The 13,545-nt window shown below is 48.0% G+C and overlaps 2 protein-coding genes across 3 annotated transcripts; both read left to right on the top strand.

The window, feature by feature from the left end:
* Window positions 1-53: 53 nt before the first annotated feature.
* On the top strand, window positions 54-5,193 carry lrrc8c (leucine rich repeat containing 8 VRAC subunit C). The gene is made up of 3 exons (XM_061296477.1): window positions 54-194; window positions 1,051-1,193; window positions 1,769-5,193. Exons 2-3 carry the CDS (start codon window positions 1,056-1,058, stop codon window positions 3,995-3,997), a joined length of 2,367 nt encoding a protein of 788 aa, XP_061152461.1. The 5' UTR covers window positions 54-194; window positions 1,051-1,055; the 3' UTR covers window positions 3,998-5,193.
* A 266-nt stretch (window positions 5,194-5,459) lies between these two features.
* lrrc8db (leucine rich repeat containing 8 VRAC subunit Db) lies at window positions 5,460-10,924 on the top strand. Of its 2 annotated transcripts, none has more exons than XM_061296475.1 (2): window positions 5,460-5,698; window positions 6,860-10,924. In XM_061296475.1, the coding sequence occupies exon 2, from the start codon at window positions 6,862-6,864 to the stop codon at window positions 9,370-9,372; it is 2,511 nt and encodes an 836-aa protein (XP_061152459.1). In that variant the 5' UTR covers window positions 5,460-5,698; window positions 6,860-6,861; the 3' UTR covers window positions 9,373-10,924. The 2 variants fall into 2 exon arrangements, with proteins under 2 accessions (XP_061152459.1, XP_061152460.1); XM_061296476.1 differs by having other exon boundaries at window positions 5,555-5,881.
* Window positions 10,925-13,545: the final 2,621 nt, after the last annotated feature.

Genomic DNA, 13,545 nt, shown 5'->3' with positions numbered 1-13,545 from the left:
GCACCCACGCCCGACCGGCGCGTGCTCGGCTCGGCTCTGCCCTGCACTACGACGCCGAACCTCAATCAGACGGCCAGGAAAAGGCATTACAGGACCGGACACTGCGGAGCACGACGATGACGAGGAGAGCCGACCTGGTTGCCGTTTGAGAGAAAAAAGACGACCCTCAAAAGAAAGGTGACCCAACCCCCAAGGTAACGTTACTTTCTTTTTTTTTAAAATATATATATATATATATATATATATATATATATATATATATATATATATATATATATATATATATATATATATATATATATATATATATATATATATATATATATATATATATATATAATTCACCTCAGCATCCTCGTTGATAGCGCTCGTTCAATTCAGCCATCTGCGTGAGTCTTTTCATTCTGCACTGCGGTTAGACTGTGTAGTAGGTTTATTTATTTCTTTATTTATTCATTCGAAGGGGGGGGGGGTGATACCTCCCCCAAGGACACACTCATTCACATCCACATGGTTACTTTGTCGAAAGAAGTCTGGGTGTGTTCCAAACATGTCTTTTTTTGGATTAATCTGGGATCGGCGACAAATTTCCTGTCAGGAAAGGGATGAGGTGGAGGATGTGTGGCTGGGCTGTCTGACTCATCGGTCAGGAATGGGAATTTTCCTTTAGACAAACTGGACCTTATTGGCCTCATCTCTCTTGTGACCGTCATAACAAGCTAAAATTGGCATAATAGTGTTGCTTGAGTAAGTTGGAAATTCATTGGTTACGGCCGCACTTTATCACGACAGAGGGGCCGTTTCGGAACCAAAATAGCCGTCCTGCCTGTCTTCATGCATTTCTTCTTGAGTCTCCAAGCCCACCAAATTTCACCAGAAGTTCAACTCACTGACTTTTCCAACATGTTGGTTTGTTGTTGACGGCACTCCGGGGAGTATCCCATCCTTCTTCGAAGAATCAATAGAAACATCCTGTGCGAGGCATTCCGTCAGTAATCTGACCTCCTGCCAGCGCTCCACTTTTCCAACGACTGTCCTCTCTCGTTGCAGGCATCATGATTCCCGTGATGGAATTCCGCCAGTTCTCGGAGCAGCAACCCGCTTTCCGAGTTCTGAAGCCGTGGTGGGACGTGTTCACGGACTACCTCTCCGTCATTATGCTTATGATCGGTGTGTTTGGATGCACGCTTCAGGTCGGTCTCCTTCGTCCGTGGTTCTCGGCCGCGCTAATTTGCCGCCGCCTTTTTTTTTGTACAACCTGAACGCGGCGGCAAAGGAGCCATTCAGCAGCGGAAATTAACCCCCGCCCAGTCTCCTCTCGTAAACACGAGGCTGCAAATTGTAAATGCTTGACCTTTTTTTCTGTGTGCCTTTTCTTGTTATTTTAACAGAAACTTGGCAGCGATCAATGTAACAGTACGCCGCGTTTTTACACACTCAGAAAGATGGAGTGTGCAAAGCGGCCCAGCTTTTCTGTGTGTATTAGTTCTTTTCACATGGAAAAGCAGACGTGGCAAGGATCTGGCTTTGAAGGACCTTCCAAAGTCATAAAATGTGGGGATCAACCCAGTAGAAAAATGTGTGGGTTGAAAAGGAGCTTTCACAGCCAATTTTGATATGGGACTTTGGAGGAAAAAAAGTCAAATAAATGGAATGGCGGGTTTTGTTTCTATCTCCAAAATAGGCAAATTTCCACTTCGGGCTGGAAAGAAAAGAAATCTAGACGTTGAAACTAATCCAACACTATTCTCTTTGCGTTCTTTTGTAGGTCATGCAAGACAAGATCATCTGTCTCCCACACAGAACGGCATCCCACGACAACACGTGCGAAGTGGCCACCAAGCCTCTGCAGCTCCGCTACAACATCTCGAGCGGGCCCAGAGAAATGAGCGGCCTCAAAACGGACCTGGACCTCCAGCAGTACAGCTACATCAACCAGATGTGCTACGAGAAGGCCCTGCACTGGTACGCCAAGTACTTCCCTTACTTGGTTCTCATCCACACGCTGGTCTTCATGGTGTGCAGCAACTTCTGGTTCAAGTTCCCAGGCTCCAGCTCCAAAATTGAACACTTTATCTCCATGCTGGGCAAGTGCTTTGACTCCCCGTGGACCACGCGGGCTCTATCCGAGGTTTCCGGAGAAAACCCAGAAGAGACGGACCGGAAGAAGAGCGGCGCGGTGGTGTCCCCCGAAGGCGTGGAATTGGAGAAGACTCAGTCGCTGCGCTCCATCCCGGAAAAAATTGTGGCGGACAAACCGTCGGCGAGCGCTCTGGATAAAAAGGAGGGCGAGCAGGCTAAGGCGCTTTTCGAAAAGGTGAAGAAGTTCCGCTTGCACGTGGAGGAGGGCGACATCCTCTACATCATGTACGTGCGGCAGACGGTTTTCAAGGTGTTCAAGTTCCTGGTGATTATCATCTACAACAGTTCCCTGGTGGACCAGGTGCGCAACTGCGTCCCATGCAAGGTGGAGATCCAGGACATGACGGGCTACGAGGAATTTGAGTGCAACCACACCATGGCGCACCTCTTCTCCAAGCTCTCCTACTGCTACCTGTGCCTGGTGGCGCTCTACGGCCTGACCAGCCTCTACACGTCCTACTGGCTCTTCTACCGCTCCCTGAAGGAGTACTCCTTCGAGTACGTGCGCCAGGAAACGGGCATCAGCGACATCCCCGACGTGAAGAACGACTTTGCCTTCATGCTGCACATGATCGACCAGTACGACCCGCTCTATTCCAAGAGGTTCGCCGTCTTCCTGTCGGAGGTGAGCGAGAACAAGCTGAAGCAGCTCAACCTCAACCACGAGTGGACGGTGGAGAAGCTGCGGCAGCGGCTGCAGGTCAACGCCAACAACCGGCTGGAGCTGCAGCTCTTCATGCTGCCCGGCCTGCCCGACACCGTCTTTGAGCTGAGCGAGCTGCAGTCGCTCAAGCTGGAGATCATCAACAACGTGAGCATCCCCGCCTCCGTCTCCAAGCTGGAGAACCTGCAGGAGCTCTCGTTGTATCAGTGCTCCATCAAGCTGCACACGGCGGCCATGTCCTTCCTCAAGGAGAACCTCAAGGTGCTCCGCGTCAAGTTCGACGACAGCAGGGAGTTCCCCAGCTGGCTGTACGGACTCCGGACCCTGGAGGAGCTCCATCTCACCGGTTCGCTGTGTCCAGACGCCTCCAGAAACATGATCCTGGAGTCTCTGCGGGAGATGAAGTGCCTCAAGACGCTCTCGCTAAAGAGTAATCTGACCAAGATCCCGCAGTCCATCGTGGACGTGTCCAGTCACCTGCAGCGGCTCTACCTGCACAACGACGGCACCAAGCTGGTGATGCTGGGCAACCTGAAGAAGATGACCAACCTGAGCGAGCTGGAGATTGTACGCTGCGACCTGGAGCGCATCCCACACGCTATCTTCAGCCTGAGCGGCCTGCAGGAACTGGACCTGAAGGAGAACAACCTGCGCTCCATCGAGGAGATCTTAAGCTTCCAGCACCTGCGCAAGCTCACCTGCCTGAAGCTCTGGTACAACGGCATCATGTACATCCCCGAGCACATCAAGAAGCTGGGCAGCCTGGAGCGCCTCTACTTCAGCCACAACAAGATTGAGATCCTGCCCTCACACCTCTTCCTGTGCAACAAGCTTCGCTACCTGGACCTGTGCCACAACGAGATCCGCTTCATCCCGCCGGAAATCGGCGTCCTGCAGAGCCTGCAGTATTTCTCGGTATCCTGCAACAAGATCGAGAACCTGCCCGATGAGCTTTTCTTCTGCAAGAAGCTCAAGACGCTGAAACTGGGCAAGAACTCTCTGTCTGTCCTCTCGCCAAAGATCTCCTACCTGGCCCAGCTGGTCCACCTGGAGCTGAAGGGGAACCACTTTGAGCTCCTGCCGCAGGAGTTGGGCTGCTGCTGGGCACTCAAGCGCAGCGGCCTGGTGGTGGAGGACGCCCTGTTTGAGACTCTGCCGTCGGACGTCAGGGACCAGATGAAAGCGGAGTGAAGACGCCTTACTCTTACCGCCGTGCCTGCTGGTTGCCTCCTCCCGACTTTTGTAGGATCTCACGAGGGCGCATCGGATGTGCACTATTTTTTTACTACGTCTGTTTCCCTGTACCCGTTTTCGTAAATCAGCCCCCGTGGCCAGTTTCACCTAGCAATGTGGAATTTGGTAGCTACATCTATTTTGGTCAGAGCCACGAAAAAAGACTCAAGATCTGTAAAGATACAGAAAGTCTGCCGTTTTGATTTGAAGCAGCTATTTTAGGGACATTTAAATCATTTGCCTTCAAAAACCAAACTCATCTCAAATATTTGGCTTGATAGATTGCTGACAAGCAAAGCAATTTGTGTCTGTCCGCCTCAGGTTGGAAAATGACGGCAAATATGGACGACTCCCCATAAAACACCAAACGTCAAATTTACATCCTGTGACTGACTAACATTTCTATTTTGTGTCTGATGGAATTCAGTCAGAAGAGGAAAATACCAAAGATGAAATAATACGTAAAGCAGTACCTCATTTTTGTGTTAAACAGCTTTTGACATATTGCTGCAATCCCCTGGAGCTTCGAATCTAGGGCTCCTTGATTTTCACCGCAACTAATTAAAGGCACTGACCTTATTCAATCCTCATTTACATCGATGGTCACTGGTCACAGCATTAGGTACACCTGCATGACGTAAGGTGACCCAAAATAATAAAATAAAATTATGAGACAAAAATCTTCACTTTGGTCAGCAAGCTGTCGTTGTCACTGGCGTGTAATAAATTTTGTTACCTTGTGTAGCTAAAGGAACATGTATGGCCATGTTAGCAGAGGTAACAAATCCAGATAAGGAAAGTAATAACCCTGCCACAGTTTGTCAACTTTCTGAACCTGGATTTGACACCTCTACATGTTAGTAACTATAAAAAATGTAAACAGTATTATTATGTCATAACATGAATTATATTTTTTTAATTTTCTTCATGTTTGCTTCTGTAACTATGCAGATTTTATTGTACGGGTACTTGCTAAGATTGTGCAAGTATACTTAAGGTGACTAGAAAGCATTTATGGGGAGATATTTATTTTGTACACATATATATTGACATCAAGGAGACATAGCATATTTTACATCCAACCATGCCTTAATTAAAGCCTTGTATATTACACAAAGACTATTTACAAGGTTAAATAAAACTTTGGGAACTTTTTTCTTGACTGCTATCAATCCAAACCGGACTTTGCATCCCTCCATTTTATATACCACTTGTTCCATTATTACTGTTTTGTGTTTATGCTCTTACTTGTCCTACCACATTTCTCATGTTTTTTTTCACGTGCCTTTATTTCCAAGATGCTTTGATTTAGTTTTTTTGTAACAGATTTTTTTTTTTTATTTTGTTGTTTGTAGCGTTATGTTCCGCTTTGCACTTGTTGGATGACCCCTGAATGTAATCTACCGATCTGGTGCCAGCTGCCGTTGCTTGACACTCCCTTGGGTGCGGCGAGCTTTGGGCGTCACGCGATACGCCGCTTCCACCTGCCGTCCGCAAACGGAAAGCAGCACAAGAACATCGGCGCGTACGCGCACACCATCGCGGTCTTCACTTTCCACACAACCGAGAGTTCACCTCCCGGCCGCCCACCCCTACCCGCGCCCGGCGGCGGAACAAACCGGACCAGACCATCCGCGGCGAGGCGAAGCAGGACAGCCGGTAGGCGGAAAAGGGGGTGGGGTAGAGGGGCAGCAGCAGCCGCCCTAAGCCGCTTAGAAGCGGCTCGAGCAGCGCCTTGACCAGGAAGAATGGACGCCTTCGAGACGGTGGTTGACCGGCGAACAGCTTCGGTTCTGCCGTAGCAGGAGGACAATAACGCGCGTCGAGCAGACCTCCGCGAAGGTTCGTGTTACTATTTTCTGTCTAATCCAAAATAGTCGCGTGGCGCCTTTGAAGCAGCTAGTTGATTGTTTTTGCGTCTTTTATTTGTTCTAAATACATTGGAGCGAGTACACTGTGTTTTTCGACCCGGCTAATGCGGAAGCGAGCGTGCGGCGTTTAGGGACGACTCGGACATGGGGAAACTTCTTGCTCATTGTCTCCTGAACACGCTGCCACCCAAGAAAACGTGACCATACAAGTAATTTGTTATATTAGAGACTTATTATACACTCAAAAACCACTTGTTATTGTAGTGCTAGCTATTGAGCTTGCTAGATAGATAGCTTAGTAATTAATAAGAAACCATAAAGTACAATAAAAAATAAAGGGCAACTTTGACAAGAAATTAAATTTAGGCCAAATCTAATCTTAAATGAAAAATAAATCCTCAAATTAGGATTTTACATGTTGGTATGGTCTTGGTAATGTATGTCGTCTAATTATGATGCAATAATTATGTAGTTATTAGTAGTCAAAGAGGGCAATAACTAGTATGTGGAGCTGATATTTAATTTCAGTGAAAGGTGGAATATTGACGTGAAATAGATAGATGAATTCCAAACACTGTTTTTTTAAGCCGCGCCGGTATATATGGTGTATTAACGCATAATAAGTGAAACAAACCAGTACAGCAAATGAGTTCAGATGTCATTTCTGATGAACGTCAAGGCCTCCATTTTGCAAAATCCCGTTTGTAAGGCCCCGATGACAGCGTCTTTTTGGAAAAGCACATCTGTGTACAGTATGACAGCTTTATTTACAGACAACAGGCACAGGCTTGTTAGCATTAGCATGTCCGTGCAGGAGTTGAAGGAATGTTCAAAGGACAAAATGAGATATTCCTCTATTTGTCCCACACAGGGAAATACCAATATACTACAGTGGCAGATGTGTGAGCCACTAATTCACCATCATCATTTTTGTTTTTTGGTTTGGTAGGAATGTTCACCCTCACCGAAGTCGCCTCCCTGAACGACATCCAGCCGACTTACCGCATCCTGAAACCATGGTGGGACGTCTTCATGGATTACCTGGGCATCATCATGCTCATGCTGGCCATCTTCGCCGGGACCATGCAGCTGACGCGCGACCAGGTGGTCTGCCTGCCTGACTTGGACTCGGACCCCGACAAGGTGGCGCCCCTTCCGACTGAGGCGCCCGACAGGTTGGGGGGTAAGGAGAGCGCCGCGGTGGAGCAAGGGACGCCCCTGACGCCAGCTCCTGATCAAGCACTGACGCAGCAGCCGCCGCCCCCCGCCGGGATCCGAACCAAGCTGGACTTCCAGCAGTACGTCTTTGTCAATCAGATGTGCTACCACGTGGCCCTTCCGTGGTACTCCAAATACTTTCCTTACCTGGCGCTGATCCACACACTCATCCTGATGGTGAGCAGCAACTTCTGGTTCAAGTATCCTCGCACCAGCTCCAAGATCGAGCACTTTGTCTCCATCCTGGGCAAGTGTTTCGAGTCTCCCTGGACTACCAAGGCGCTCTCGGAGACGGCGTGTGAGGACTCGGAGGAGAACAAGCAGCGTCTGGCGGGGGCCGCTGCCAAGCACAAGCACTTCTCCACCAGCAGCGAGGAGGGTAGCCCCAATCAGTCGACACCCATGCTGAGCAAGTCCGGCGTCACCTTCTCCACCGAGAAGCTGGTGAGCGAGGCGCCCTCCATGACCATCCTCGACAAGAAGGACGGCGAGCAAGCCAAGGCACTCTTTGAGAAGGTCCGCAAGTTCCGCGCCCACGTGGAGGACAGCGACATGATCTATCGCCTGTACGCCCTGCAGACGCTCATCAAGACCGTCAAGTTCATCGTCATCCTGTGCTACACCATGAACTTTGTGACCTCCATCAACTTCTACCACTTGTGTGAGCCGGAAGTCAAACACTTGACCGGATACGGGAAGTTCCACTGCACGCACAACATGGCATTCATGCTGAAGAAGCTGCTGGTGAGCTACATTGCGCTCATTTGCGTCTACGGCGTCATCTGCATCTACACGCTCTTCTGGCTCTTCCGCCGCCCCCTCAAGGAGTACTCCTTCGAGAAAGTCCGCGAGGAGAGCAGCTTCAGCGACATCCCCGACGTGAAGAACGACTTTGCATTCCTGCTGCACATGGTGGACCAGTACGACCAGCTCTACTCCAAGCGCTTCGGCGTCTTCCTGTCAGAGGTCAGTGAGAACAAACTGAGGGAGATCAGCCTGAACCACGAGTGGACCTTCGAGAAGCTCCGGCAGCATGTGACCCGCAACGCTCAGGAGAAATTGGAATTGCACCTCTTCATGCTGTCAGGTGTGCCCGACGCCGTGTTTGATCTCACCGACTTGGAGATCCTCAAGCTGGAGCTCATACCCGAGGCCAAGATCACGGCCAAGATCTCGCAGATGATCAACATACAGGAGCTCCATTTTTACCACTGTCCGGCCAAAGTGGAACAGACGGCATTCATCTTCCTGCGGGACCACCTGCGATGCCTTCACGTCAAGTTCACGGACGTGGCCGAGATCCCCAGCTGGCTGTACCTGCTGAAGAACTTGCAGGAACTCTACCTGGTGGGCAACCTGAACTCGGAGAACAACAAAATGATTGGACTCGAGTCTCTGCGAGACCTGCGGCACCTGAAGGTCTTGCATCTCAAGAGCAACCTCACCAAGATCCCCACCAACATCACGGATCTGTCACCACACCTGGTCAAGTTAGTGGTGCACAACGACGGCACCAAGCTCCTGGTGCTCAACAGCCTGAAGAAGATGACCAACCTGTCCGAGTTGGAGCTGCACAACTGTGAGCTGGAGCGAATCCCGCACGCCATCTTCAGCCTCAACAACCTTCAAGAACTGGACCTCAAGTCCAACCTCATCCGGACCATCGAGGAAGTCATCAGCTTCCAGCATCTGAAGCGGCTGACGTGCCTCAAGCTCTGGCACAACAAGATCATCTCCATCCCGCTGTCCATCACCCATGTCAAAAACCTCGAGTCGCTCTACCTGTCGCACAACAAGCTGGAGTGTCTGCCCAGCGCTCTCTTCAACCTGCTCAAGCTACGGCACCTAGACGTGAGCCACAACTCCATCGCCGTCATCCCCCCCGAGGTGGGCTTCCTGCAGAACCTCCAGCACTTTGCAATCGCCGGCAACAAGTTGGAGGTGGTCCCCAAGCAGCTCTTCAAGTGCACCAAACTGCGGACGCTGTGCCTCGGCCACAACTGCATTGCCGCCCTGCCGGAGCGGGTCGGGCAGCTGGCGCAGCTGAGCCACCTTGAGCTGAAGAGCAACTGCCTGGATCGTCTGCCGCCGCAGCTGGGTCAATGCCCGCTGCTGCGCCGGGGCTGCCTGCTGGTGGAGGACCATCTCTTTGACTCACTGCCCGTGGAGGTCAAGGAGAGTCTCAACCAGGAAACTGCTGGCGCTTTCGCAAACGGGTGCAGGTGTCTGACGGACGGGCGATAGCAACTCAGGGCATCGTTTTTGGTTTTTTGGTTTTAATGCTGGGCCAGGGGGGCAAACAAAGGTGTGCCTACAGTTAAATACTGCAAATAGTATTATTTGCAGTAGTAGTATTCTTAAGACCCCTCTGCCCCCTGCCTGTGACCACATCAAATCCTGTAGTGCATATTTCCTCAATTTCTCCTTCTTTTTTTTTGATACAGCAGCTCACAGACCAAGCAGAACTGGTACCGCTTCTTCACCAGGTTCTTTGTTGACAAGCGGCAACTCTTTACTGGCCCACAGAGGAGGATTCTGTTACATGGGCAGCAACCTCCGATTGGGTAGCACTAGCGCAGGCACCAGTGGTGCCGCTAATGGTGCTCCCCGGGTATTTGCGTTCTGGCTTGGTGGAAAACAAATAAGATGACTCCAAATACACGTCAGTGAATTCGAGTGCCCTCTGCTGGTTATCGTAGGTATCTGCCAGTGCGGTACAGAAAGGGCCATGAAAAAGTGAAAGCACTAGAAAAGCCAGGTTGGAAACCACTTGGATGAAAAAATCTGTCATCATGTTGTTTGTCCTCATGTTTCTGCATGTAGTAACTTAGCATTAGCGTTACAACGGCAAGATCACCAAAGTCTGGAGACCTCAAGTTATTTAAATTGAGATTTGTCAAGTCGGTGTTCAACAGTCTTTTGTTTTTTTCCAGCAGGAATTTTCTGGCAGGTGTTAAATGTCGCACCCTGTTTCGTTCACGACATTTGGGATGCTTTGGTAGATAAAATGGAACTTGATTTGTCTTAATATTACTTTGTAGATGTAATATTGTAACCTTATTTCTCATTTGATCAAGATTAGCCTCCCAAAATTGTATTTTCCACTTATATTAATATTCAAAGTAATCCGATACAATTGAACTGTTCCTCCTGAAATTAATTACTTTTGTAGGCGAGGGGTTTTGTTTTAAATTTTATTCATACTACGTATTTTTCCCCAATTGCAGTATTGTCACTGCTAATACTGAATTGCACTTTTTGTTGTCAATTTGACAAAGATTATTCTTGTCTCTAAATGAGCGGCTCCAAATATTTGAAACTTTGACTGCAGACCTCCAGCCCAAATTATCAACATCCTGTATGTAATTTTTGTGAAGTTAACCAAAAGTCAGCATTGAACTTTTTGACTTGTTCAGGTGTACCAATTGTTGTGGCTTGTGTGTGTCTTTAGTTCTTTTGGCACACACGTCCACATTGAACTAATCTTCACTGTGTCAAGAGCAGGAAACCAAAAAGACCAAAAGCAAGGGAACAAGAATAACAGTTTAGTAAATGTTTTTGTTCAGAGGTGAAAAGGTTTCTTTGTGTAAGCTTACACATTCCACTGCGTTCTGTGTGGTCAAACATTGACAAAAAGGACCAAACATCCATCAAAATGATGATTACAAAACAGACCACATTTTGTGTTCTATTATTTTTTATGTTTTACTTTGACAAACTGCTTGTACCAAGTGTGGCATTTGAATAAATTAGTTCAGCTTGTTTAAAAAAAAAAAAAACGCTGAAAACGAACAAATCTGTTGTATGTCGTAATATTTATTTTAGTAAATATAATTCCAATGAGATGTTCAGTTGAAAAAAAGCACTTTGGTGCAAGTCAATTAATTCCTTGGGGAATGCTGCCATCTAGTGGAAGACCGTGGTTACTACGATTTTTAAAAAATGACAACCATTTTCTATTGTAAGCCAATATATTGTATATATTATATTCTACTGCAGTATTTTTGGGGATTCCTTTTACCCAAGAAGTAGTTAGTTTTCTGTTTTTGTTGAAATAGTCAGTGGTTGTATGCAGAGTTGTCAAATTTCCGTCCAGGAAGTAGAAACCTTACCACAGATTGGCTTTAGCCACAGGTGCTTCTAATCAACCAGGGAAAGAAACCCCCGACAGATAGCTTGTTGAAAAAAGTCCTTGGCAAGACCCCAGTGAGCCCCCTTACCCTCGCCGGAGGCGAACTCTGGAGTAAATGTTTGATGGAGGCCCTGAATTGGACACCTGCAAGAAGGTTACGGTGTCTCCGGGTGTAAGACAACGTGTCTCGCAGAATGGAGTGACCCGAAAATACGGGGAGGGAGCCATCTTGCGGACTTGAGTGTTTATACGCGGATGGAAGAGAGATGGCAGCAAAGAATCACTCTTGGAATACAAAAACAAGGACGTTCAGCAAGAACCGAGTTGGAGACGGTGTACTGGACTTAAGACTACTTTTCTACTCTTTTGGTGAGTTTGCGTTTTGTGCTAACAGCTAACTAACTGCTAGTGTCTTGTGTGCTAATTGGCGCTAACTGCTGTCATGAGAGAATATACTGGCGTAGTACTTGTCATACTGTGTGTTGACAGAATAGGAAGGTAAATGATAAACTATCAATTTAAGGACTTTTCATTTAAAAAAATACAAATAAGTACGTATATTGTAATTTGTGGTTTATGGTTGCAATCGCTATGATGTGTTGGTTCAAAGTATGGTGAATTTATGTTTTAAAAAATAGACAGTTGACCTGTTAATCTCTATTCACGTAGTTGATAAATTGGCGGTTCCAGAACAACTACCTTTACTTTCTTTATTATTTTGAGGTCCTTGGTAAACTTGCTGTACTAGTAAACTGTCTTTCGATAGGACAGCATTGCAGATATTATTGTAAAAATGTTTTTGTATTTAACAGCTTGGAACAAGCCCTGTCAAGCTTTATACCTTTTTAACTTCCATTAGCATTAGCATTCAGTGGTTAACGTGACATGTAGTTGGGATATAAAAAAATAAAAAGCCACGTTCCCTTGCGGCGGCGATGCATTTACACATCTGCCAGCAGCTTCTGTGTTTGCTCTCTGGGGGCCGAGAGCACTTTGCCTCCTTTAAGGTGCTCGTCATTGTCAAAATGTTGCGATGAGGCACAGAGGAAGCATGGAGGTGACCGGGGCAGGTAGGCTCCAGGGAGGGAGCGCCCTCCACCGGCCACAAACCTGAGTGTCCATCAGTGACGTCTCGCGGGTATACAGGGCTTGATGGCAACCCTTCCATTTTACTCCTCCAATGCACCAAAGAAATAGAAGCCTCAATGTTGATGTGTCTGAGAATGGCCAAACACACAAAATGGCAAAAAAGCACACACATACGTAAAGTAAAAAGAGGCCAATTAATATATCTGCAGCGGGCAATTAAACGTCGGGCATTAAAGGCCTTGGAAAGAGGTCGACATATCCCGGGAAGGCCGTTACGTCCTCGGGAGCGTATATCGATCGTACTGCGCCGTCCGCTGGCATCTATCAGCGCTGCCTTTGAAGGAGAAAATCGCGGCTGATGCGAGCCGACCGCGGGATTTCCCCCCCTCTCTCTGCGGTAATAAATGCGCTCGCTTTTTTTTGGGCCCCTGTTCTAAATTAGCCCTCGGAGGAGCCGTAAATCACGTTGGCGTATTTATGGAAGTGAAGCGAGAGAAAATGGGAGAAGTACAATTGTATCCAAGTGGCGGGAAATATTCCCGCTGATATTCGTGCATGTCGGACAGGAAGTAGCGGCGCCCGCTCAGGACCTGATCTGATGTCAACAGAGGCTTTAGTTAGTCAACCGCATTTGCAAATGGGATTTTGGACACGATTCAAAGTTGTACTAAGTAATGCTGCGTTTTCTTCATGTGTGGTATGCAGTATTTGAAATACTCCTGTGTCCTTCTCGTATTCTTTGCAGGATGCATTTCGCAGGCCTGGTTTGTTGCTAAAAGCTGCTTTTAGCGGGCGTAGTGATGCTTTTAGCGTTCTGTGGGGTTATTCTGGTCACTTTTGTTTGCGTCGAGTCTAAAGCGTTGAGTTTGGCCCGGCTTGTTGGATCCTTTTCCCCTCCGTTTGCCTTCTGAATTTGTGATGGGCGCGCTCTCACGCTGAAGTAAAAAGGTTGGAGGCTCAGGATGATCCACTCGGCGAGAGCGTGAGTTAGCCGCTAAGCGCGCGTGTCGATGGCTGTCTTGATGCCCGGACGCGCTACACCGCGCCGCCGCTTGTTAACAGCGTGTATGTTAATGACTCCACTTAGGAGATGATCGATGCTCTCGCCGCTTTGAAGGGGCAACCTCCAATCGATACGCAATATCGCTCGCTTCAACTGTTTAGCTGCATAGTCTGCTAACTCCGACTCTCGCACT

This window comes from Syngnathus typhle, linkage group LG14 (assembly GCF_033458585.1).
Source record: "Syngnathus typhle isolate RoL2023-S1 ecotype Sweden linkage group LG14, RoL_Styp_1.0, whole genome shotgun sequence".
Taxonomy (NCBI): Eukaryota; Metazoa; Chordata; class Actinopteri; order Syngnathiformes; family Syngnathidae; genus Syngnathus; species Syngnathus typhle.
The sequence above is the reverse complement of the archived record's forward strand: the minus strand, read 5'-3'. Positions and strand labels throughout refer to the sequence as shown.